The sequence below is a fragment of the Choloepus didactylus genome, chromosome X (assembly GCF_015220235.1).
Source record: "Choloepus didactylus isolate mChoDid1 chromosome X, mChoDid1.pri, whole genome shotgun sequence".
NCBI classification, from domain to species: Eukaryota; Metazoa; Chordata; class Mammalia; order Pilosa; family Megalonychidae; genus Choloepus; species Choloepus didactylus.
The window spans coordinates 48,228,018-48,255,846 of NC_051334.1; the positions used below are offsets into that span (position 1 = coordinate 48,228,018).

Here is a 27,829-nt window from a genome sequence, read left to right on the forward strand (position 1 = left end):
TCACCACTTTTATTCAACATTGTGCTATAAGTTCTCGCCAGAGCAATCCGGCAAGAGAAAGAAATCAAAGGCATCCAAAATGGAAGGGAGGAAATAAAACTGTCATTATTCACGGATGATATAATCATATTTTTGGAAAATCTTGAGAAATTGACAACAAAGCTACTTGGGCTAATAAATTCAGCATAGTTGCAGGATGCAAGGTTAATGTGCAAAAGTCAGTGATGTTCCTACAAACTAGAAATGACTTAACTAAAGAGACACTCAAGAAAAAATCCCATTCACAGTAGCAACTAAAAAAATCGAGTACCTAGGAGTAAACTTAACCAAAGGTTTAAAAGAACTCTACACACAAAATTACAAAACTTTGCTAAAAGAAATCAAAGAGGACCTAAATTGTTGGAAAGTAGCCTATGTTCATGGATTAGAAGGTTAAACGTATATATAAGGCAAACACAAGCATAACTGAAGGTAGAAATAGACTATCATTTCTACCCAAACTGATTTATAGATTCAATGCAATGCCAATCAAAATTCCAACAACCTACTTTGCAGACTTGGAAAAGAGGTTTTCAAATTTATTTGTAATGGAAAGGGGCCTTGAAATTGCCAAAAACATTCTAAAAAAGGAGAATGGAGTGGGAGAATTTACACTTCCTGACTTTAAAGCCTACTGTAAAGCCACAGTGTTCAAAACAACATGGTGCCCAGTGTTCTTTTTTACTTTAGTTACTCTTTTTCACTTTAATTATTATTCTGGTTATTTTTGTGTGTGTGGTAATGAGGGTGTCGGGGATTGATTTTGGTGATGAATGTACAACTATGTAATGGTACTGTGAACAGTCAAATGTACTATTTGTATGACTGCGTGGTATGTGAATATATCTCAGTAAAATAAATATTTTAAAAAAAGCATGGTACTGGCACAAAGATAGAGATATTGATCAATGGAATCGAATCAAGAGTTCAGATATAAACCCCCAGATGTGTGGTCAACTGATTTTTGACAAGGCCCCCAAATCCACTGAACTGGGACAGAACATTCTCTTCAACAAATGGGGCTGGGAGAACTGGATATCCATATCCAAAAGAATAAAAGAGGACCCCGTACCTCACACCCTATACAAAAATTAACTCAAAGTGGATTAAAGACCTCAATGTAAGAGACAGTACCATAAAACTCCTAGAAGATAATGTAGAGAAACATCTTCAAGACCTAGTATTATGGGGTATCTTCCCAGACAGTACACGCAAAGCACAAGCAATGAAAGAAAAAATAAATGGGAACTCCTCAAAATCAAAAGCTTCTCTGTCTCAAAAAACTGTCAAAAAAGGTGAAGAGGCAGCCAACTCAATGGAAGAAAATATTTGCAAACCATATGTGCTGGTTTGAATGTTTTATGTCCCCCAGAAAAAGCCATATCCTTTGATGCAGTCTTGTGGAGCAGACGTTTTAGTGCTGATTGGATTGTAATCTTTTGGGTGTTTCCATGGAAATGCTCTCCACACAACTATAGGTGATAACTCTGATGAGATAATTTCCATGGAGGCATAGCCCCACCCATTCAGGGTGGGCTTTGATCAGTGGAGCCATATAAATGAGCTGACAAGCAGAAGGAACTCTGTACAGCTGTGAGTGACATTTTGAAGAGAAGCTACAGCCAAGAGGGACACTTTGAAGAAAGCACAGGAGCTGCAGATGAGAGACAGTTTGAAGATGGCTGTTGAAAGCAGACTCTTGCTCCAGAGAAGCTGAGAGGACAAATACTTCAAGTGCAACTAAGAGTGACATTTTTGAGGAACTGCAGCCTAGAGAGGAACATCTGGGAGAAAGCCATTTTGAAACCAGAACTTTGAGCAGGCACTAGCCACATGCCTTCCCAGCTAACAAAGGTTTTCTGGACACCACTGGCCATCCTCCAGTGAAGGTACCCGATTGTTGATGTGTTACCTTGGACACTTTATGGCCTTAAGACTGTAACTGTGTAACCAAATAGCCCCCCTTTTAAAAAAGCCAAACCATCTCTGGTGTTTTGCATTCCAGCAGCATTAGCAAACTAGAACAGCATATATCTGATAAGAGACTGATATCCAGCATATATAAAGAAATGCTACAACTCAACGACGATAGTACAAACAGCCCATTTATAAAATGAGCAAAAGATATGAAAAGACATTTTTCTGAAGATGAAATACAAATGACTAAAAAACACATGAAAAAATGTTCATCTTAAAGAGGAGTAACACTTTCCAATTCATTCTATAAGGCTAGCATCATCCTAATACCAAAGCCAGATAAAGATACAACAACAGAAGAAAATTACAGGCCAAGATTCCTCATGAATATATATGTAAAAATCCTCAACAATATACTAACAAATCTAACTTCACATTGAAAGAATTATACACCATCATCAAGTGGGATTTATACTTGGTGTACAAGGGTGGTTCAACATAAAAAAAAGCAATTAATATAATACAGCACATCAATAGAACAAAGGGAAAAAAACACATGATAATTTCAATTGATGCAGAAAAGGCATTTGACAAAATTCAGAGCCCCTCCTGATAAAAACACTTAGAACACTAGGAATAGAATAAAACTTCCTCAGCATGATAAAGGGCATGTCTGAAAAGCCCACAGCTAACATCCTGCTTAATGGTGAAAGTCTGAAAGCTTTTCCTGTAAGATCAGATACAAGACAGGGATGCCCACTGTCACCACTGTTACTCAGCATTATACTGGAAGTTCCTGCCAGAGCAGTTAGGCAAGACAAAGAAATAAAAGGCATCCAAATTGGAAAGGAAGGAGTAAAATTTTCCCTATTTGCAGATGACATGATCCTGTATACAGAAAATCCTGAAAAATCCTCAACAAAGCTCTTAAAACTAATAAATGAGTTCAGCAGTATGGTGGGTTAAAGTTAATAGCAATATTATACTAATATAATTTCATTAATTGTAACAAAGATACCACAGTAAAACAAAATGTTAATACGGAAAACTGTGTGGGAAGGGGTATATGTGAGCTCTGCTTTCTGCATGATGTTTCTGTAAACCTACAACTGCTCTAATATAAAAAAAATTTTAAGTTTCACACTGAAGAGGTAGTTTCATTGTTTTTAGTTAGAAGAATAATGCTTTAATAATGCTTTAGAGGGAGGGGCAAGATGGTGGCATAGAGAGGCGTGGAAGCTAAGTAGTCCCCCTGGAACAACTACAAAAAATCAAAACAACTAGTAAATAATCCAGAATAACTGCGGGGGTACATACGAGACCATCCACTCATCATACACCAACCTGAATTGGGAGGAATGCCCGAGAACACAGCATAAAATCTGTAAGTAAAACCTGCGGATCCAAGTCGGGAGACCCCCTCCCCCATAGCCCAAGCTTCAAAGCCTCGTGGTGCCAGAGAGAAGCTCTCTCCCAGCAAGCAAATATAGCTCAGCTGAGCTCCAACTGGGGTTTTAAGTAGCGAGTGTGAACTGCTCACTACAGGTACGCATCCCCAAAAAACAGACAGAGGCTTTGGGTGACGACTGACCTGGGAGAGCCGGAGGGTCACCTTGGACTGGGTCTGAAGGGGACTACCTGTTTCTTTTTCGGGTCAGTGGAGAAAGCACCAGTCATTTTCAGTTTCCAGGGCTGTGAAGCGGAGAAGGGTGGAGACAACACAAGCAGAGAGAGAGACCATTGAAATGCTAATGACCTCCACCTGGGGGCTCTGTCTTCTCTAGGAGGAAAGGGGTGGGGCCCTTTCCATTCAGAACCAGACCCCAGAGCCTGGGGGAACACGGCCATACCTCCTCACACCAGTCAAGAATTATAGGCTAACAGGCATCACCTGCTGAGCAGAAAAGCACAATGACCCCAGGCATCAAAGGGTGGACCAATTTTCTAAGACACACCCGCAGGGAAACCAGATACTGAATATTTCTTCCCTCAGGGACCTGAGCCTGTTCTGGTCTGGGAAAGCCTGATGTGGATAACCAAGGAAACCATGCCTAGACAACAGAAAATTACAACCTACACTAAGAAAAACAAAGTTATGGCCCAGTCAAAGGAACAAACATACACTTCAACTGAGATACAGGAATTTAAGCAACTAATGCTAAATCAATTCAAAAAGTTTAGAGAAGATATTGCAAAAGAGATAGAGGCTGTAAAGGAAGCACTGGGCGTGTATACAGCAGAAATCAAAAGTTCAAAAAAAACAACTAGTAGAATCTATGAAAATGAAAGGCACAATACAAGAGATGAAAGACACAATGGAAACATACAACAGCAGATCTCAAGAGGCAGAAGAAAACACTCAGGAACTGGAGAACAAAACACCTGAAAGCCTACACACTAAGGAGCAGATGCAGAAAAGAATGAAAAAATATGAGCAACATCTCCGAAACTCAAGGATGAAACAAAGTACAATAATGTACGTATCATTGGTGTCCCAGAAGAAGAGAAGAGAAAGGGGGCAGAAGCAATAATAGAGGAAATAAGTAATGAAAATTTCCCATCTCTTATGAAAGACATAAAATTACAGATCCAAGAAGCGCAGCGTAGTCCAAACAGAAGAGATATGAATAGGCCTACGCCAAGACACTTAATAATCAAATTATCAAATGTCAAAGACAAAGAGAGAATCCTGAAAGCAGCAAGAGAAAAGCGATCCATTACATACAAAGGAAGCTTAATAAGACTATGTGCGGATCTCTCAGCAGAAACCATGGAGGCAAGAAGGAAGTGGTGTGATATATTTAAGATACTGAAAGAGAAAAACCGCCAACCAAGAATCCTGTATCCAACAAAGCTGTCCTTCAAATATGAGGGAGAGCTCAAAATATTTTCTGACAAACAGACAATGAGAGACTTTGTGAACAAGACACCTGTCCTACAGGAAATACTAAAGGGAGCACTACAGGGTGATAGTAGACAGGAGTGCGTGGTTTGGAACACAATTTGGGGAGACAGTAACACAACAATGTAAGTACACTGAACAAAGGTAACTATGAATACGGTTGAGAGAGGAAGGTGGGGAGCATGTGAGACACCACAAGAAAGGAGGAAAGATAACGACTGGGACTGTATAACTTAGTGAAATCTAGACTATTCAACAATTGTGATAAAATGTACAAGTATGTTCTTTTACAAGGGAGAACAAGCAAATGTCAACCTTGCAAGGTATTAAAAATGGGGAGGCATTGTGGGAGGGATGCAATCATTATGAACTAGAGACTGTAACTAATAGAATCATTGTATTATGCTTCCTTTAATGTAACAAAGGTGATATACCAAGGTGAATGGAGATAAGGGGGGGATAGGGGAGGCATGTTACACACTTGACATTGGTGGTATTGATTCTTTATTCTACTTTGATTTAAGGTTATTTTTCCTTTTGCTGCTTCCTAGCTGTCTTTTTTTTTCCTCTTTCTTTTTCCTCTCTACCTTCTTTGACTCTCCCTCCTGCCTTGTGGAAGAAATGTAGATGCTCTCATATAGATAATGGTGAAGGTGGTGAACACATAAATGTATGACCATGCAGAAAACCATCGATTATTTACTTGGGATGGAATGTATGGTGAGTGAACAAAACCATATTAAAAAAAAATGGGTTGATGACAAAACCTCGAGGGCAATATACTGAGTGAAATAAGCCAGACACATTAGGACAATTATTGCAGGGTCTCACTGATAGGAACTAATTATAATATGTAAACTCATAGACATGAAATATAAGGTACCAAGATACAGGACAAGGCTTAAGAATGGGGAGTGGTTGCTTAGTATCAGCAGAATGTTCAATTAGGATGAACTTAAATGTTTGGAAATGAGCAGAGGTGTCGGTAGCAAGATGTGAGAATAACTAACAGTGCCGAATGGCGCGTGAATGTGGTGGAAAGGGGAAGCTCAGAGTCATATATTTCACAAGAAGGAAAGTTGGAGGTCAAAAGATGGAAATGTATAAAACTGAATCCTATGGTGGGCAATGTCCATGATCAACTGTACAAATACTAGAAATCACTTCCATGAACCAGAACAAATGTATGACAATACAATTAGAAGTTAATAATAGAGGGGCATATGGGGAAGAACTATATACCTATTACAAACTATATACTACAGTTACTAGTATTTCAACATTTTTTCATAAACAGTAACAAATGTACTATATCAATACTACAAGTCAACAATTGAGGGGGGTTTGTTAGGGATAGGGGAGGATTAGAGTTTCCTTTTTCTTTTTTCTTTTTTCATCTTTCACTTTATTTCTTGTCTGGAGTAATGAAAAGTTCCTAAAAATTGAACAAAAATTAAGTGTGATGGATGCACAGCTGTATGAGTGTACCCAGGGGCAAGTGATTGTACACTTTGGATCTTTGGATAATTGTATGGTATCTGAACAATCTAAATAAAAATGAAAAAATAAATAATAAATAAAAAAAGAAAAATAAATAAAATAAATAATGCTTTAATAAAAGAGATCAAGACACATGCACATTAAAAAAGCAACTACATCATATAGGTAACTGAGCAATCTGCCCCTCCATATGCAGGCTTCTAAAAAGTTAAGAATTGCCTTGGTTAAAGACCATGAGAATTCCCACTGTTTGCTTAGAAACAAATTCTCCCTGCCCTTCCTCTGCATAAAGGTATAAACACACCTATGCATTTTTAAATCTTTGGAAGGAAAGGTATAACGTTTTAACTGTAACAAATGGCAACTAAGGCTAATTGTGAAGCACAGGAGTAGAGCCGTCTTGGACCAGGTTTTTCCTGCTCTGCCTTGCTATCAATCCTCAGTGGATGGTATATAATAATGCTTAATAAATATGTTAAATCTATGAATGAAGAATATTATAACATTAATTTCAGATTGTCTGTACCCATACTGTGCAATAGAACTTTACACAATGATGGGAATGTTTTATCTGTGCTGTCCAGTGTGGCTGAAATGTGGCTAGTGTAACTGAGGAAAGTTTGTTTTGATTTAATGTAATTTTAATAACTTTAAATTTAAATAGCCACTTGTAGTTAGTGGCTACTGTGTTGGACAGCGCAGCTCTATGAGAACAGTTTCAAGAAATTAGGTTACTTAGATATTGGAGTTACTCTGACTGGTTTAGAACCAGTGGATGTTCTGGTAATAATGTAGGTTTTGTTTTTTTCTTTTATTTGCTCAAAAGCATTTTTTGAGCACCTCCTTGTTCAATAGGTGATGCAAAGATGAATGACAACGCTTCTGTCTTTAAGAGCTGAGACCAAGTATTTGACTATTATTATACTATAGATACAATGTGAAAAGTACCGTTACAGAAGCATGTATAAGGCAATGTGAGGGACACAGAGAAGGGACCACATAACTGTTTATGAGAGTCAAGGAAGCCTCCTCAGAAAAACTTAACACTTTTGCTGAAACCTTCAGAGGGAAGTCTGATAGGTTTTTTGTTTTTGTTTTTGTTTTTATGCCTCTGTTTTTGCTCTTTTCTGTGAGAGCTAGTTTCCTGGGTTAATTATAAAGTGGTTGTCATGGTCAATTTAGGACCAATGTTATCCCTGTCTGTCCTTTGCTTCACTTTCTATGGGCTCTCAATTTAAACCCCGGGACATAGGGTTCCCTCTTTCCCCCAGTCCTGCTGTCTCGATCCATATTTTCTTCATCAGTGCTCCATAAAAAGCTGCATCACTGCCTTCTGTGTCACCTGTGCCTTTGAGCATAGCCTAGAGATGAAGACTATCCTGGATGAGGGGGATGAAGTGAAGTTCAAGTCATTCTGCCTCAAGCACAGCCAAAACAAGCAGAAGCCCCTGGCGGAGACCAACTACCCCTCACATAGGGCTGCAGAGCCAAGCCAGGGCAAAGGGGAAAAGACCAGCCTGCGGGCACAGAAGCTTCAGGAGCTGGAAGAGGAATTCTATTCCTTGGTCAGTATGGAAGATGTGGCCACAGAGCTGGGGCTGCCCACACTGGCCGTGGATTTTATCTACAACTACTGGAAATTGAAGCGGAAAAGTAATTTCAGTAAACCATTATTTCCTCCAAAAGAAGATGAAGAAAATGGCCTGGTACAACCAAAAGAGGAAAGCATTCACACCCGTATGAGGATGTTTATGCACCTGCCGCAGGACCTGGAGAGGGTAAGGTGAACAGCAATGACTAGCATAGGTCTCAGTCTGACATAGAGACGGAGGCCCAATTCCAGTTAAAAGGTCAACTCATTATATTATGGGCTTCTGTGTCCTTGTTTTATCTTCTGATTGATTTCATTGTGACCCCACACGTTGGTTTCTGTTTAGATTTTGACATTCAGGGGATTGGTGAGACCTCACTTACATGATCTATGAACTTTAAATTCTCATTTGATTTGCTTTATTGACTGTTGAGCCTAAGTTGACTCAGCTATATTTTACTGACACACTTACAAGGCTTCAGGCTGAAGAATAAATTTTGCTAGGAAAGCACTGGATCAGGGTTTCTCAGCCTTGGCATTAGTGACATTTTAGGCTGGATAGTTTGTTGTGGGGGTTCACCTATGCATTGTAAGATGTGTAGCAGCATCCCTGGCCTCCACTCGTTAGATGTCAGTTGTATCCTCATACCCACCCTCACTAATCCCCAGTTAATGACACCAAAAGTATCTCCAGATGTTGCCAAATATCCCTGGGGGTCAAAATTGCCCCTAATTGAGAGCCACTGTTTACAACTCACCACATTTTTATCAGGTATGTGCTAAATAAGGTGCTGCAGGGGTTCAAAGATAAGTCAGACACTGTGTTTACTATAGAGAATTGTATAAGCAATTCTAATTATAGAAATGGCTCAATTTTTTTCTCTGCTGCCAGAATATGAAAGGGAACTAATAGATTGGGTTTACTTTTTAAAATTTAACACACTTACTGTGTACCAACACTGTTTTAAGCATTTTATAAATATTAACCCATTTAATCCTAACATACCTGTAAAAAAAAAAAGTACTATTGTTGTCCCTATTTACATGAGGCACAGAAAGGTTGAGTAACTTGTCCAGTGAGAAGTATGAATTGTGGCTATAGAAACGTGTCTGAGCTTTTGAAAGTGAGCCGAAAAAGCCACTGCCAGTCTTTCCAGCAGACCTTTATCCTGCTGGTCCAGCATCATTAGAAAATTGTGTTCGATCTAGTAGTACCATCCTTTGTACTCAGGGATATAAAAGGAAGGCTGAAATGTTAAACCATCCTTTAGTCTTCCTAGCCTGGCTGCGCAAATAAAATACTGAGCCCATGTATTTTTGCAAAGACAGTAAGTCTTAGGAGGCGGTTTTGAAGCATTTTGCTTGTGCTGCTGATTTATATGGAAACCAAGATCCCACAACTGACCATGCTACATGAATTCCTGTGGGTCTCATGCAGCTCTTGGATTCTGTCTTCTCTTCTCACCACCCCTACCCTGTCTTAATTTTAGCTAAAGAATTTTGGTTGTCAGATTTCTTTAACAATGACAAAAATTTCTGTTTGCTGGCTGTTGGCTTTCAGGTCTGCAACCTGTGCTACATGATAAGCAGGCAAGAGAAGCTGAAACTATCACACAGCAAAATACATGAAGAGATACTCAGTTTGCAAGTCCAGCTTGTTAACCAGGAAATTGCTGCAGGTAACCTGTATATTAAAGGTATTCTAATAAATGCATACATAGACTTTGATTGCATCCTATTTTAACAATTTAAATTTTATGTTTCACTTGAAGATATTAATAAATTCCTGTCAAATATCTTATTTACTCTGGTCCAACCCTGATATAACATGACCCATTTCACTGTCAATTTATGAGGTAAGAAATCCCATGGTGGAGATTTAGGGCAGGTGGAGATCTAGGGCAGATAATCTAGGTCCCAGACATATATCAGGGGCTATTAGTTGAGTCATAAAATTATTCTTTCCTTGTAGCATTAATAATTGAATTCATTTAGAAATTGATAGGATGGAATCTAATCCTAGTCTCCAGAAAATGTTTAATTCCAGGGTTACTCATCTTAACAATAGTCTCCTAAAACAAATCCTTAGTCAGAAGTTAGGCAATTGAGATTCCTGTCTTTTCATTTTTTCATTCACTAATACTTGTTGAGCACCTACTATGGACCAAGAACTGACCTAGAAGATAACAGTCAGGAAGACAGAATCCCTACCAAAAGGATAGGCTGCCCACTTAGTGAGAGAGGTGAGCAGAATTATAGTGCCCTAAGCATGGGGAGTTTGGCTGGAATAATGTCCGTAATATTTGGTGACTCTTATAACCTTCCTGAGCCTCATTTAACACGGTGGTTGGTCACTGGACATGGTGTACAGAATCCAGCTCCTACCAAGGACTAGCCACAGAGCAAGGGAAACACCCAGAAATAAGGTGTCAGTTACACACTAGAAGTTCTGGGGTATTTGTGAGTATTTTAGGTCACAGTAGAGTGTTATAGCAGGAGGCAGCAGGGCTGCTCAGCCACAAGGGCAGCATAATGGGCAAGATAAGGACCAAAGTACATCAAGGAGGAACCTCTGCATGTTGAGGGAATTGGCCCCTAACCCATGAGGCTTCTGATTGGTAGGAGCCAGCCTCATTATGGCTTGTGGCATTAGCAGGTAGCAACCCCTGGCAGAGATGGGTGCTGTGGGTGTTCAGCAGGGACCTCTGAGGAACAAATGCTGGCCATTGAGGCTCCTAATAGCTGTCCTCTATCTATCTCATTTTTTTGAAGCTACAGTAAGATGGTAATGGACAGTGGTCTCAAATCCAAAAGGAATTGTTTGGTAGTGCTTTTAGAATTTCAGAGTCCTCAAACTAATAGAGAGGGGAAGACCTGTTCTAACTATGATTGTGGGACGACATGCCCGGGTCACTGATGCACTGAAGCCAAGCCATAGCAGGCCATAAGCAAGAATGTTGTGATTCTCTTCTGCTGGCCTTACCACTACAAAACCTTTCCTCACACCTCCAGAATGGTCATTGATAGATGAGAAATTATTCTAGGTTAAGAAGATGAAATACACAGAAACCACCCACTGCCACTCCTACTAATGCCAGATTAAAACACATACTCTCCAAAACAGTGCTACATTTATGAGGGTTTATATTTGACTTACTTTAAGGAAAGCCAGGAGAGACTGGAGAATGGGGTCTGAAATGTCTGTGGTAAAGTTACATGCTAAGTGCTTTATCCTAAGTGCTGTGCAGTATCCACACATGCACATGCACAGACACACAAATATGGAGACCCTGTTCTAAACGCATTGTTATTGATGTTCTTTTCAGAAGTAGAAGGGGCAGAGATCGGACTGCAGGAGGCAGCACACTAGTCTGTGATTGTTGTACAAATTGGGAGAGCAGAAGGGAGGAGGTTGGAAGTTGCATAGCAAACGGTGGCATTTGTTCAGTTTTTCATCTGTAGCACCCCCCGCCCCACTTCAAGTTCAGCTCACAACAGCCTCCAATTTCATGATGTGAGTACAAATAAAAGACATCTGCTTGTTAAATATTTGGAAGAGTAGGTATATGAATTCACTGCCATAGGGCATAAGCTGTTATTTAAATCAATTGTTAAAATGAATCTTTGTTTTTGATCTCAGGACTTCCTTTGACAAATGCACTAGAAAACTCACTGTTTTACCCACCACCAAGAATTACCTTAAAGTTAAAAATGCCCGGATCAGCCATGGAAGACTGCAAAAACAGCTCCACCGAGCCCCATCACGGACCCCTCTCTTCTGACAGCAGCTCCCCCGTTGTCAATAAAAGGAGCATGCAGGTGCCTCAAGAGTCGCTAGAAATGAGAGTGAAATCGTACCCGAGGCATCCACTAGAGATCAAGAATAACTGTTTGCTGGCCAGTCTCAGCCATTCTAGGAGTGAAGCAAAGGATCCCAGTGCTGCTTGGAGAACTCCATCTCCAGAATTCTATCATGAACAGTCACTAGGAAAACCTCTGGTCCTTCAGGCTGCCCTGCATGGACATTCTTCCATTGGGAATGGAAAAATTCAGCCTCACTCCAAGTTTCCCAAATCCAATGGCCTGGAGGGCAGTAGGTCTGGGGATGTCACCCAAAAAGACAGCTCAAGTGAGATGTTCTGTGACCAAGGGCCTGTACTCAGCTCCCACTTGGCCAGTCAGAGCAGCTTTAGAAAATCTACCATGGAACACTTCAGCAGGTCCTTTAAGGAGGCCACCAACAGATGGGTGAGGACCACAGAGGACCTCCATTGCTATGCGAAGCCAGCCAAGAATATTAACCCCAGGGAGCAGTTCTGGGGTAAGCAGTTTCTCAGGAGTTCTGCAGGGAGAGCTCCGTATCAGGAAAATGATGGGTATTGCCCAGATCTGGAGCCGAGTGATTCAGAAGCAGAAAGCGATGGAAATAAGGAGAAAATCAGGCTAAGGAGAGACAACTCAGGTAGGGAAAATCCTCCCCATGACTCCAGACGGGATTGCCACAGTAAAAACAAGACTCATATGCTTTCCCACAGTTCAATGCAAAGGTGATTAGAAACTTCTAAAGATAACCCAACCTTTGCCTTTGCCCCATATACTGGGGAAAACCTATACACCAAAAGGATTGTAGCGTATGTTGGGAGGAATTGCAGTGAAAAGAATGAAATTTTTTTGCATTAAATTGGCTTGCAGGTTTTGCAAAAGTTTCCTGTCTAGTCATCACAAGTACATTACAGAAATTGCAAATTGTTTGGAGGATTTTTTGTCAGAAACTTTTGGGAACAGCTAGGCCCAGAGTAATTGCTTAATAAGTACTTTGGGGAAGTTTTCCGGTTATATTAACACATTGATGAGCACATATATTAAGAGTCCTTGCAATTTTAATGAGATTTGCAAAGGAGCGTGATTAATCAGACACTAAAACTACTTATCTTTTGAACCTACAGCATGTGACTCCCAGAGCTCCTGTCTGTAGGAAGTTGCTAATTTCATGGTATCTGTACACCCTCTTCAGGGAGATACCAGGAGACCAACATCTCAGATGCTATCAAACTCTTCCTTTGCTCTGTGCAAGGCTGGGTTTTTTTTTCCACAGTATCTTAACTAACTTAGAGTCAATACTCTCTTAATCCTTAGGAACGTCCAGTGCCTGTTCCTAGTCTTGCTTGCTGGGGACGCACTTGTAAATATTTCACCCAGCTAACAAGCTTAAAGGCTAACTTGTGGATAGTGTTTACAAAAGTTGTTCTACTTCCAAGGAAGATGCTCTGATTCTCTCTGTTTAGGCATTTGTGAAGGATCCCAGAGTCTTTCCTAAAGTGAGACCATCTCTGGGGATTTTGTACCAGGTCAGAGTTTTTGTGTTGTCGTTTTCAAATGAGTTTGACTAAAATAATTTTGGCTGAAAAGTTTTGTATACCTGTTTTAATGTTTATATAGTTTTTATTGAGGTATAATTAACACAAAATGAAATGCACAGAGGTTAAGTATTCTTACCTGCTTTCATTTTGAAGCAAATTTTTGTTAAACAGAATTGAAAGCATGTGTTTAACACATGGATATAATTGAGCTTTGTGTCACCCTTGAATCGGAGGTGATTTCCCAAACAAAAAGGCTGGAGCTGTTTTTTCAGAAGTTGCTTATACCTGGTTCCCAAACTATCAACCTTAATTAATTTGGGGGAGAAGAGAATAATTGCATTCAGGCAGTCGGGTGGGGGGACCATGTCTGCTTCCCAAAAAAAGGAAAAATGTTGCAATTTTTAAAATGTCAAGCCAACTATAATTCTTACCTCTCTTTTCTTCTTAGCCTTAAATTAATATGTTCTTTCTTCTGGTTTGGGAACTTCAGGCAAAAGAGGCCATCTTAAATTTTTTTAAGTTTCTTACTGATGAAACAACCTAGTTGCAGTAAGCACCAGTCAGTAAGGGCAAGGGCCCCTCTCCGTCAGTTTGCAAAACTCAGCAGTTTTCCTCTCCTGCTATTGCTCTTGTAGCCTTGTTAATAAATGGGTTCCTTTACTATTTGTTTTCTCGTTTCCCCAATACTTTTGACTTTCACCTCTCCTTTGGCTACATCTTCAAAATGTTTCTTTTGTGCCTGTGTACATGTGTGAACATGCCACAGCATGTATTGTGGGTTTACTGTATTTTGTTTGAAAGGAAAAAGCTATGGATCATCCAAAATGAGAATGAGAATTTCCTCTATTTGTGCACTAGGTTTCTGTGCTTTTTCTTTGAGTTCTCCTTGGGTAGATAATAATTTAACACCTTCATGGCAGTGAAATTATAATGGAGCTCTAGTGTGAACTCCCTCTGTTAAGAGGACAGGGCAGTAGTCTTTGTCCTTTTCTGCCTTTCAATTCTGAGTTGAGTACAAGGAAAAGCAAACATTGAAACAGTGCTGCAGCCAAATTCCACATGTAATGCCACTGGGAGAGTATTGACTAAAATAATTTCAATCAGGGAAATACAGTTGTGATATTTTTACAGTATTTTCCTAGGTAAATGAAGGAGCCTTCAGTTGTGTAAATTTCAATTGGCCCAAAATGTATTTGCTACATTTTGCTGTTGTTTGAAGTATTACCTCTTAACCTTCTTTGTTAATTTTTTTCATTTTGTCTTATATAGTTCAGTTTTCCAAGAGAAACTCAGTCTTTTTTCAAATGTCACCTTTTTACCAATACTTTTTCATTAAATTATGAAAACTGGTAACTACTGTCAGTTGTGGTGATTTTTTTATTTCAGTTTTTAGAAAATCTTACATATGTTCCTTTTATATTAAAAAAAATTCTTACTAAACAAAACAAATCAGTAGTAGGGGAGAAGAGGAAGGAGGAAAAGGAGAAATTGAATATTTAGAAACACTCTGGGGACTTTGACTCTACCCAGAAATCATAATTTCATCAGGATAATAAAATAAAGACTTCAGAATCATCATAAAGTATCACCAGGGAAGTGGAGCCTATCTAAAGTCACAAGGTTCAGAAGGCTTAGTTCAGGCATCACTTAAATGTATATTCTTTGTAGTATTCATTCTCTTTGGAGTCATATGAGTATATTCATGTTATAGAGATTATGCAGTATCATGGGGAGACTTTGAGGACAAAATAAACATTTTTGTTATGTTTGAGAAATGTACTTGCCAGAGGTCACTGGGTAAATCAGTAGGGAAAATAGGTAAAAGGTGAGGTTGTTTTTCTCAGTTTTTCTCTCTCTTCTTTCTCTCTCTCTCTCTCTCCCTTATTTTGTTAATGGGTGACTGTTTTGAAATTGTTAGGTAGAATGTTAGGGAACTGAAGCTACAAATATACCCTGTGATAGCCAACAAAAGCTATTGGGTTTATACCAATGTATATATTTGCAATGAGAGATGAACCTTTCTTTGTCTTTGTCTTGAAGAAACTTGTAAATTCAGAGGATACACCAAAGGATCCACAATCCTGGAGATTTCCCCTCCAGGACTTTACAATCCTCAGCATGCTTACTAACTCTTACGAATCAAGGAAAAGTAAATGATAGAAGTAAAAACTTACTTACCACTGAATACTTTCATGTAAGACTTTCAAAAATATATATCTTATTTATTACAATGTATTAGGCTTTTCCACCTGTAACTTAGCTTTTCAAGTTTTACTGGAAGCAGCTATTGTGCATCAATTAAAAAATTGATGCATTTAATTTAGTTCATAAATAAAGGCTTACCATGAGGCTGTCACTCCTGTGCAGGGAGCTCTGTAACACTTAATCTGACACTGTTAACATGGGCCTCTGTGAATTCAGTTTATTTTACTTTACCTCATGGATTGGAACAAATTGCATGATCTGAAGAAGTGAGGGCAGTTGCCCTTGAAATGACTCTTGGGGGTAGGGAGAAGCTCAAGTGCTAGACTGGTGACCTCTGCTCTGTCCAGCCACTGATGAGTTCTTTGACCTGATGTTCCCTAAATACATTAATCATCTTGATAAACTCTCAGAGCATCTATTATTTATCTTAAGATGGTGTGAACATTCCTGCCTCAAGGCCTGGATACCCAAGCTTTAAATTTCCTAACCTTCCCCCTCACTACTACCCCTCATCCCACATCCTCACTTTCATTTACTGTAGCTGAATGCCAGGCTGTAAACAATCTGAAAAGATGGAATTGGACTGGTTAACCTGTATTAATTACAGCAAGTTAGCTAAATTTGGGGACCGTTTGCAGAACTTCCCTTTTGTTCAACATTGCTTTCTTAAGTATTGCGAAGATGTTCTGAAGTTGTATCCATAAATCACACATGAGAATGGATTCCATTATTTTATAGTCATTTCTCACATGATGAAAAACTTCACTATAAGAATTGCTGACAATTTGCAAATTGTAATTTCATTGAGTTAGTCACCTCAGCTACAAAACAGAAGACCATTTTAGATCTTTTGGAAGTTTTTTTTAGGAAAAAAGCATTAAATACTTATTTCTGCTTCCTATAAACCTGGCATATGTGCCAGTGTTCTAGTAATAGACTTTTCCTCTTTTCATCTTAACTTTCCACTTCCCAAGACAGGATCTCTGGTTAATTCTGCCCCCACAACCTCTGCAAGCAGAGGTGGCCCTAGGGACAAAAACAACAATGGTGTTCACAGGCCACTGGTTTGTTTCTTTGTTTGTTTGTTTGTTTGTTTGTTTGTTTGTTGTTGTTTTTTGTTACAGAGAATCTGTTTTTTATTGAGATTGTTCACATACCATACAACTATCCAAAGATCCAAAATGTGCAATCAGTTGCCCATGATACCATCATACAGCTGTGCATCCACCACCACAATTAATTTTTTTTCAATTTTTAGAACATTTTCATTACTCCAGAAAAGAAATAAAGACAAAAAAAAGGAAACTCAAATCCTCCCATACCCCTAACCACCCCCCTCCAATATTGACTCATAGTATTGGTATAGTACATTTGTTACTGTTGATGAAACAACGTTAAAATACTACTAAACTGTATTATATAGTTTGCAATAGGTATATATATTTTTTTCCTATATGCCACAGGCCACTGTTGACTGTGTGCAGTACTGTGGCCACTCATCAATCTTTTGTCATATTTGCTCATAGGAATAACAGTGATGCCCACATCTTTGAGGCAGAATTTGTGCCAGTGTTCTTGTCCCCAAATCCTCAAACATGGACTGAGAACCACACAGGCAAAGACTAGGCTAAAGGTCAGTGTCAAGATAACTACTTAGGACCAGTCACACCTTCAAATAATAACAATATTAATTAAGTACTTATTCTGCGCCAGGTCCTTTGCTAAGCCTTTTACATGGAGTATCTTATATTTCATTCTCTTGACAGCCATATGAAGATAATAATATTGACTCTATTTTACACTTGTGGAAACTGAAGCCAAATGGTTAACACAATTATTCAAGACCCCACGGCTAGTATATAGCAGGGTCAGGACTAGAACCTATGAAGATGCCTCTATAGTTCATGCACTTGTTCACTCTGCTTGACTTCTGTGGCCACTCTCTCTAAACATTCCTATACACAGCTTCTTCCTAAAGGAAGCAATCTGATTTAGGGTTTAGTCATATGGGTTTTGTGTCACTTGTCTCATGCCTTCTGGGATGCCGATGATTGGATCAGAATTAGAGTCATTTGACACAAAGGCAAGCAGTTTAGAGGCTCACATCCAAAGAGCAAGATTCACACAAATCTGGACAGGACAGACCTCACAGGAGCTCTAGGACCTTGTGGATTTGCCTTTCTGTAGCTAGTCTGACCTGTAACTAGGTGTGGTATGCTGAATAATGAACCCCCAAATATATCCACATCCTAATCGCTGGAGCCTGTGAAGATGTTACCTTACATGGTAAAAGGGACTTTGCAGATGTTTTTAAGTTAAGGATCTTGAGATGGGGAGATTATTCTGGGGCCATTAGCCAAAGAATGCAGGTAACCTCTAGAAGCTGAAAAAGGTAAGGAAATGTATTTACCCCTGAAGTCTCCAAAAGAACACCACCCTGCCTACACTTTGATTTTAGATTTCTCACCTCCAGGACTCTAAGAAAATACATTCGTGTTTTAAGCCACTAAGTATGTGGCAATTTGTTACAGCAACAATAGGAAACTAACACACTGGGTATGGAGCAAGTGTTCCTTACCTTTTCAAGGAAGCATCCCTTCTTTCCACCAAGTCCAATTGGGCTGCAGTACTCGAGGCTGGTTCTATAATTTCACTCTTAGTTGAAATGGTTTCTTGAAATGGAAAATAATCAGAAAAAATCCTTTGTAGAAATTAGTTTTCTCTTTCCTGTGCTCTACACTTTTTCCAAGTTAATTTTTGATACTTCTCAGGTAGCCTTGGGTAGTCCTCCATAGGCCTGCTTGATCCATTGCCTGGATCTGGCACTGCCTGAGGACTTGCCATAGGTTTGGATGTTCCTGTTCTCTGAAAAACTGTCCTGCAAAAGTGGACATAATTCCTTGGGTATTAATCTGGGGTGGGGGGGGTGATGGAAGGCAGGTGGGGCTCATTATGAGGGACTGTGCTCTTAATTATCAGAGCCTTCTACAAGGAAGTGGGCAACCTGGAGAGGTAAGGAATTCTACGTACTAGAGTAGGGCTGGGGAATTAGAGAATGCAATTCTATCTGCCTACAAGAAACCCACTTTAAATATAAAGACTAAAATAAATTAAAAGTAATGGGATGGAAAGATGTATACCATTCTAACACTAATCAAAAGAAAGCTGGAGTGGCTATATTAATATCATTCAAGGCAGATTTAAGAGGAAAGAATATTATCAAGGATAAAGAGGGTCATTTCATAAGGAAAAAGGTAAATTCAACAAGAAGATGCATCAATTCTAAATGTTGATGCACCTAATAATATAGCTTGAAAATACGTTAAGTAAAAACTTATAGAACTGCAAAGAGAGATAGACAAATCTGCAATTATAGTCAGAGATTTCAGTACCTTCCTATAATTAATAGAACAGTGTTCACAGAAAATCAGTAAGAATATAAAAGATTTGAACAAAACTATTGTTTTGGTTTACTAAAGCTACTGAAAAGCAATATATCAGAAATGGGTTGGACTTTTACAGTGGGGATTTATTAACTTGCAATTTACAGTTCTTTGACCATGAAAATGTCCCACTCAAGGCATCAACAGGATGATACATGGACTGTGAAGATAGGCTGCCAGCATCCAGGACACCTTTGTCACATGGGAAAGCACATGCCAGTGTCTGCTGGTCCTTCTCTCCTGGATTTCATTGCTTTCAGCTTCTGGCTTCAATGGCTTCCTCTCTGAGCTTCTGTGGATCCACTCTGAGCTCCTCTAGGGCATTTCTCTATGAGCGTCTCTTAACTTTATCCCTTATAAAGGACTCCAGTAAGGGTATTAAGACCCACCTTGAATGACTTGGGTCACATCTCGATTGAAATAACCTAATCGAAAGGTCCCACCAATAGGTTTGGACCCACAAGAATGGGTTACAAGAACATGGCCTTTTCTGAGGTACATAACAGCTTCAAACTACCACAACTATCAACCATCTAGATTTAATTAACATTTATCCTCCAACCAACAACAGCGGAATACACATCATTTTCAAATGCACACAGACCATTTACCAAGATAGACCATATTCTGGGCCATTAAACAAGTCAATAATTTGTGTGTGTAGGTGTTTTAGTCAGGGTTCACTAGGGAAACAGAACTAATGTGAGATATACATATGTATATATTATGTAAATATTATGAGAATTTTTTAAGGAATTGGCTCATGCTATTGTGAGAATGGACAGTACAAATTCCATAGGGCAGGCCGCAAGCTGAAAAGTCCGATGAAGGCTTTCAATGAATTCCCCAGAAGAAGCTGGCTGGCTGAGATAAATATGGGAATTCCCCCTTCTGACAGCTGAAATCATCACTTCTTTTAAGGCCTTCTACTGATTGGATGCTACTTCTCTCATTGTTAAAAGCAATCTCCTCAGTTGATTGTAGATGTATTCAACCATGGATGCAATCAACCTACTAATGATTTAAGTCATCAAAATATCAGAGTAAGAATCAGGCCAATGCTTGCTTGACCAAACAACTGGACACTGGCCAACTTGACACCTGAATTTAACCATCACAGACCACCCCTTGTCAACTTGGAACCCATGCACATCCCTTTAAACCATACCTAATCTCTTAATAAAAACAATAACAGTCATATTTTTGCCTAACAGTACTCAACTGTCCTGCTTACCAGATATGCACTAACTTTCCTGAGAATAGGGTACAAGTCCCTGGGTAATATTCACTCTTAAACTTGATAACCTATAGCTTAAATACTGCAACATGAAATACAGCTTAAGTCATATGATAAATGGATAAGATAGGGAAGAAAACAAGGATATTTGCTTTAGGTACATGTACAAACCTCATAACAAGGAAGAAATATTCATAACCATTATAGTCTTTGTTTCTGCCCACTGGAAGGATTTCCCTCCACCACTGTCCTTCAGGGACATCCCAGAAAGGAGTTGCAGGGCTGCAGCTCTCCACTTTCAAGTGGTACCTGCATATCATGCAGAATCGTCTGTTTCACCAGGCCTGAGTTTTCTCTTCCTCAGACAACTGATCGTAAGAAACTCCCCAAGAGACCATAGCTGTGGATTGGGAAAGAGAAGGTAATGTGACAGGAGTGGGGGCCACGGGCATTTGGGCCACTTCCTCACGAAACTTGTGCCTTCAGGACCTGCTTGAGCCCTATTTCATATATACCACTTCCAATTTATGATGGAGTGCTGCTGTGCACGCCCAACTTTATGGCTTGATGGGTCAGACAATACCCAGTTCATGATGGACAACTCAGGTCTCATGGTAACTTGGTGGCCCATGGGTAAGCATTCAGTCTCTACTAAGGCCCATAGCAGGCCAAAAGCTGTTTCTCAAAAGGAGAGTAGTTATCTGCAGAGGATGGCAGGGCTTTGCTCCAAAATCCTAAGGGTCTATGCTGTGCCTCTCCTATAGGGGCCTTCCAGAGGCTCCAAACACCATCTCTATTTGCCACTGACACTTCCAGCAACATTGGATCAGCTGGATCATATGGTTCAAGTGGCAGAGCAGCTTGCACAGCAGCCTGAACCTGTTGCAGAGCCTCATTTTGTTCTAGTCCCTACTCAAAACTAGAAACTTTTCTGGTCACTCAGTAAATGGGCCAGAGTAGCACATCCGAATGAGGAATATGTTGTCTCCAAAATCCAAAGAAGCCAACTAGGCATTGTGCCTCTTTTTTGGTTGTAGGAAAGGCCAGATGCAACAGCTTATCTTTGATCTTAGAAGGGATATCCTGACATGCCCCACACCACTGGACACCTAGAAATTTTACTGAGGTGGAAGGCCCCTGTATTTTTGTTGGATTTATCTCCCACCATCTGACAGGCAAATGCCTTACCAGTTAGGCTAGAGTAGTTCCTACTTCTTGCTTACTAGGTCCAACCAGCATGATACCAATGTAATGGACCAGTGTGATGTCTTGTGACAGGAAGAGACAATCCAGATCCCTGTAGACAAGATTATGACATAGGGCTGGAGAGTTGATATACCCCTGAGGTAAGATAGTGGAGGTGCATTGCTGGCCTTGCCAGCTGAAATCAAACTGTTTCATGTGGTCTTTATTAACAGAAATTGAGAAAAAAAAGCATTTTCCAGATCAATAGCTACATGCCAGGTACCAGGGGATTTGTTGATTTGCTCAAGTAATGATACCACATCTGGTACAGCAGCTGCAACTGGAGTCACATCTGGTTAAGCTTATGATAATCCACTGTCATCCTCCAAGATCCATCTGTTTTCTGAACTTGCTAAGTAGGAGAGTTGGATGGAGATGCGGTGGAAATCACCACCCTTGCATCCTTCAAGTCTCATGGTGGTATATGCTATTGACATGTGTTTGTGCAGCTGTTTTAAATTCTTTGGGATTAATAAATGTAAAAGGATTCAAGTCAAATAAAGTATATTATTTGACCACAATGGAATTATATGAGAAATGAATAACAGAAACATCTCTGGAAAATTCAGTTATTAAAAACAAACAACACACTTCTAAATAACACACACATCAAAGAAGAACTCATAAATGAAATTAGAAATTATAATTTGTGGGATGATGCTAATGCAGTATTTTGGGAAAATCAACACCTACATTAAAAAAAGAAAAAGGGTCTCAAATCAGTGACCTCACCTACACATTAAAGAATTAGAAAAAGAAGAGAAAATCCAAAATAAATAAAAGAAAGTAAATAATAAAAATCAGAGTTGAAATCAGTGAAACAGAAGAAGAGAAAATCAATAAAACCAAAAGCTAGTTCTCTAAGAAGATTAAATAAAATTGATAATCCTCTAGTCAAACTGATCAAGAAGAAAAGCAGAAATTAACAATATTGGGAATGAAAGAGATGACATTGTACCCGATTCTACATATATTAAAAGGGTATAAAGGAATATTGTGAACAAACTTATGCCAGTAAATTTGACAATGTATATGAACAAATTCCTTCAAGATGCAAACTACCAAAGCATGTTCAAGAAGAATTTGAGAGTGATGTAAGCAAGATAGCAGTGAGATGCTCCAGGATTTCATCCCCCACGGAATTTTTAAAAATTCAGTTTTATTGAGATATATTCACATAACATACAATCATCCATGGTGTACAATCAACTGTTCACAGTACCATCATATAGTTGTGCATTCATCACCCCAATCTATTTTTGAACGTTTTCCTCATACCAGGAAGAATCAGAATAAGAATAAAAAATAAAAATAATAAAAAAGAACACCCAAATCATCCTTCCCATCCCACCCTATTTTTCATTTAGTTTTTGTCCCTATTTATCTACTCTTCCATCCATACACTGGATAAGGGAGTGCAATCCACAAAGTTTTCACAATCACACTGTCATCCCTTGTAATCTACATTGTTATACAATCATCTTCAAGAGTCAAGGCTACTGGGTTGGAGTTTGGTATTTTCAGGTATTTACTTCTTGCTATTCCAATATATTAAAACCTAAAAAGTGTTATCTATATAGTGAGTAAGAATGTCCACCAGAGTGACCTCTTGATTCCACTTGAAATCTCTCAGCCACTGAAGCTTTATTTTGTTTCATTTTGCATCCCCCTTTTGGTCAAGAAGATGTTCTCAATCCCATGATGCCAGGTCCAGATTCATCCCCAGGAGTCATATCCTGCATTGCCAGGGAGATTTACACCCCTGGGAGTCAGGTCCCACACAGAGGGGAGGGCAGTGAGTTCACCTGCCAAGGTGGTTCAGTTAGAGAGAGAGAGAGGGCCACATCTGAGCAAAAAAGAGGTACTCAGGGGAAGACTCTTAGGCACAATTATAAGCAGGTTTAGCCTCTCCTTTGCAGTAACAAGCTTCATAGGGGCAAGCCCCAAGACAGAGGGCTCAGCATGGCAAACTGTCAGTCCCCAATGTTTGTGAGAATATCAGCAACAATCCAGGTGAGGAAGTCCAACACCTCTGCATCCTCCACCAGCTCCTCAGCAGGGGGTTGGTGAATATGTATTTTTATTCTCTGCCCAAATTACTTTGGATGCTCCACAGAATTTTTGAGCAACCAGCAAAAACTAGCAGAACCTCTTTCTCAGAGCTCCAGAAAACATTTAAAGTGTCACAGTAACTAGGTGAGCACTGAATCAAGAAAAAGATAACTAAAAATGGCAGGAAAACATGGCATCTTTTCTGGCCCTTCCCTCACCCCTTCCCCACTCAGAGCAGAGCTAGCCCATGTTCTCAGTATGTGTCCCTGGTCCCAGTTCTGGAGGGAGAAGAATAATTGTTACATGCAAATCAGGATACATATATGTCTTTACCAGTTTTGGTGGTAACCCAGAGGACTGGACCAGAACACTTGTCTCTATTTTCCTGTTTCCAGAGCTTCCTCTGGATGGAGAAGTGGCTCACAGAGCAACTAAAATGCTGTAAGAAAACAATCAAACTGCAGCTGCCTAGGGCTTTAAGACAAAAAAATAAAGTACCAGGGACTGGGAGGAAAGATTTCAAGTTTCCTGGGAGCAGAGGGACATTCAAAGCATCCATAATGCTACATGCACATGCCCAGGACAAGATGCATGCTCAGAAAAGCCTGGAGGAGGCCCTATGATTTTGCCTCAGGCTGTTCTTTAGGCTCACTGTAAAACTGGCTAAGCTCTGAAGGGAAGCATCTTCACAGAGTTAATCTGCAAATCTGTGAAAGGAGCTGAAAAGTATAATAACTGAATTGAAAATTCCCTAGAGGGGTTCATCAGCAGATTTGAACTGGCAGAAGAAAAAATCAGTAAACTTGAATATAGAACATCTAAAATTATCCAGTCTGAGGAGCAGAAAGAAAAAATAATGAATAAAAGTGAACTGAGCTCAAAATGGAGGTAAAACTGCCACCTGGTCACCCCCAGCCTGACTCTGGCCACCGCCGCTGCCACCAGGGGGAGGAGGGCCATGATCCAAAGGAACCAGAACAGTTGAGAAAACTGTTTGTTGGTGGTTTGAGCTTTGAAACTATGGATGATAGTTTAAAAGAACATTTTGAGAAATGGAGCACACTCACAGATTGTGTGGTGATGAGAGACCCCCAAACAAAATGTTCCAGAAACTTTGGTTTTGTGACTTACTCTTGTGTTGAAGAGGTGGATGCAGCAATGTGTGCTTGACCACACAAGGTTGATGGGCATGTAGTTGAACCAATGATAGCTGTTTCTAGAGAGGATTCTGTAAAGCCTGGTGCCCATCTAACAGTCTAGAAAATTTTTGTTGGTGGTATTAAAGAAGATACAGAAGAATATAATTTGAGAGACTACTTTGAAAAGTATGGCAAGATTGAAACCACAGAAGTTGTGGAAGATAGGATTTGCTTTTGTAACTTTCAATGATCATGATACAGTAGATAAAATTGTTTTCAGAAATACCACACTACTAATGGGCATAATTGTGAAGTGAGAAAGGCCCTTTCTAAACAAGAGATGCAGTCTGCTAGATCACAAAGAGGTCGTGGAGGTGGATCTGGCAACTTTATGGGCCGTGGAGGGAACTTTGGAAGTGGTGGAGGGAACTTTGGCCATGGTGGAAACTTTGGAGGAAGAGGAGGCTATGGTGGAGGTGGCAGCTGAGATAGTTATGGAGGAGGTGATGGTGGTTATAATGGATTTGGAGGTGATGGTGGCAACTATGGTGGTGGTCCTGGTTATAGTAGTAGAGGGGGCTATGGTGGTGGTGAACCAGAATATGGAAACCAAGGTGGCAGATATGGTGGTGGTGGGGGTGGATATCATGGTTACAATGAAGGAGGAAATTTGGCAGTAGTAACTATGGTGGTGGTGGGAACTATAATGATTTTGGAAATTATAGTGGACAGCAGCAATCAAATTATGGACCCATGAAAGGGGCAGTTTTGGTGGAAGAAGCTTGGGCATTCCCTATGGTGGTGGTTATGGATCTGGTGGTGGAAGTGGTGGATATGGTAACAGAAGGTTCTAAAAACTCAGTAGAAAATGGCTACAGTTCTTAGCAGGAGAGAGAGCGAGGAGTTGTCAGGAAAGCTGCAGGTTACTTTGAGACAGTCGTCCCAAATGCATTAGAGGAACTGTAAAAATCTGCCACAGAAGGTATGATGATCCATAGTCAGAAAAGTTACTGCAGCTTAAACAGGAAACCCTTCTTGTTCAGGAGCTGTCATAGCCACAGTTTGCAAAAAGTACAGCTACTGATTAATGCAATGTAGTGTCAATTAGATGTACATTCCTGAAGTCTTTTATCTCTTGTAGCTTTGTCTTTTTATTTTTCTTTTCATTACATCAGTTATATTGCCCTGGAAATTATGGTAGTGTTACCAGGAATAAAAAATTAAGGAATTTTTAACTTTTCAATATTTGTATAATTCAGTTTTTCTACATTTTAGTACAGAAACTTAACAAAATGCAGTTTTGAAAGTGTTTCCTTGTGAGCTAACAAGTGAAGATCATTTTTAATTATTATTTTGTATGAATTTTGCTAAAGTTAACTGTAAAGAAACACCTGCTGACTTGCAGTTTAAGGGGAATCGATTCTCCCGATTTCCAAACCATACGAATGGGCACTGACATGTGGAGAGAACAGATAACTTGTATGTTTGCAATGTGTGTTTTAGATAACAACTAGGATTGGGTATTTAAATTAGCGTATTTGTGAATTTAATAGCATTAAGATTTACCTTCAAATTAAAAATCTCAAAATTCCTATTTGTTTTTTGTGCATTTTCTTTTTTAAAAAATGTCATAATCATTTTAGTGTGTTAGCTTTGCTAAAAGTCCTAGTTGTATTTAGAAAATCTCCTTTCTCTTTACCTTGGTCACACTTGAACTGCTGCCAGAGTATTATTTGAGTGTAAGGAAGGCCCCCTGCCCTGTGCTTAAATTCTAAAATGGGGTAGTGGGGTTTTTTCCTTTCTTATTACTTTAAAAATAATTCTTCAAAACTTACCAAAATACAGGACCGCTAAGCCTGCTGTATTCAAGCTTATTTGCTACCTAGTGGCTACCTTTGTTTTCCTTTCTAAAGCACAAGAGGCCCATAAATCTTCAGTTGTTTTCCTTGGTTTAATTTTTTTAAAATTGATACAAGCTCTCAGAGCAAGAAAATAAAAATCATGCATTGTTGAACCTTGCTGGCATGTTTTCCTGTTGGCACTCTGTGCATTTTGCTGGATAAAACCAAGGATAGTCTAGGTATAATCATTCAAAATAATTTAATGCAGCAGAAATGTAGCATAGTTGCTTAGTACAAGCTTCTCACAACCCAAAGGCCTGAATTGAATGCTGGATTGTCGGAATTCTTACTTTCACTTTAATTCCCAAAGAACACACTGTTTGTTGCAGGCCATGAGGGCCATGCCAGGCCAAAGGCCAAAGAAGAAAACAAGCATTTTCTGATATATGAACATTTATTCAGGGCTTACTTACAGGGTGAGAAGTCGTGGAGAGATCACAACAGCTCTCTCAGGCTGAGCAGGCATTGTATTTGCAGGGAAGACAACCAAGTAAAGCAAAACGGGCAGAAAGGCTTTTATAAGGGTTTAAGACAAAGGCCCTCCTAAGGGTGGGGGGAGCATAGATGCAGGAACAGGTCATTCTGACCTGAGAGGTGGTGCAGGAAGGACTAGAATAGCACTTGAACAATTACATTTTGCTCTTTTTGTGAGACTAAGAGCCTCTCACCTCCTGCTTGCTTGCATAAAGTTACATTTTAAGATCAATTTACCCTTTTTTTTCTTTACTGGCTTAAAAAGACAATAGGTTAAACATTTAGCTGCCTAGGTCATGCAGACTGCTGTGCACCAGAGATCTGCAGGCCTGTTTTGCTCAGGCCACAGGTTGCCACACTGTTATTCCATGTGTATGTTTCAACCTAAATTACGTTGGTATGTGTTCTAGTTTGCTAATGCTGCCCAGATGCAAAACACTAGAAATGGACTGGCTTTTATAAAGGGGGTTTATTTGGTTACACAGTTACAGTCTTAACGCCATAAAGCGTCCAAGGTAACACATCAGCAATCGAATACCTTCACTGGAGGATGGCCAATGGTGTCTGGAAAACCTGTTAGCTGGGAAGGTACATGGCTGGCATCTGCTCCAAAGTTCTGGTTTCAAAATGGCTTCCTTCCAGGATGTTCCTCTCTAGGCTGCAGTTCCTCAAAAATGTCATTCTTAGTTGCACTTGGGGTATTTGTCCTCTCTTAGCTTCTCTGGAGCAAGAATCTGCTTTCAACAACCATCTTCAAACTGTCTCTCATCTGCAGCTACTCTCTCAGCTTCTGTGCATTCTTCAAAGAGTCCCTGTTGGCTGTA

The 27,829-nt window shown here is 39.6% G+C and overlaps 1 protein-coding gene and 1 pseudogene across 1 annotated transcript in view; both read left to right on the plus strand.

Annotated features, from left to right (window-relative positions):
• Window positions 1-13,000, plus strand: part of JADE3 (jade family PHD finger 3) — an 82,932-nt gene extending 69,932 nt beyond the window's left edge. The window contains exons 6-8 of the mRNA XM_037822191.1: window positions 7,663-8,136; window positions 9,511-9,628; window positions 11,590-13,000. Coding sequence (XP_037678119.1) covers window positions 7,663-8,136; window positions 9,511-9,628; window positions 11,590-12,500 — 1,503 coding nt within the window. The 3' untranslated portion in view covers window positions 12,501-13,000. The remainder of the gene's footprint in view (window positions 1-7,662; window positions 8,137-9,510; window positions 9,629-11,589) is intronic.
• An 11,373-nt stretch (window positions 13,001-24,373) lies between these two features.
• Window positions 24,374-25,484, plus strand: LOC119523459 (annotated as a pseudogene).
• The last annotated feature ends 2,345 nt before the right edge of the window (window positions 25,485-27,829 follow it).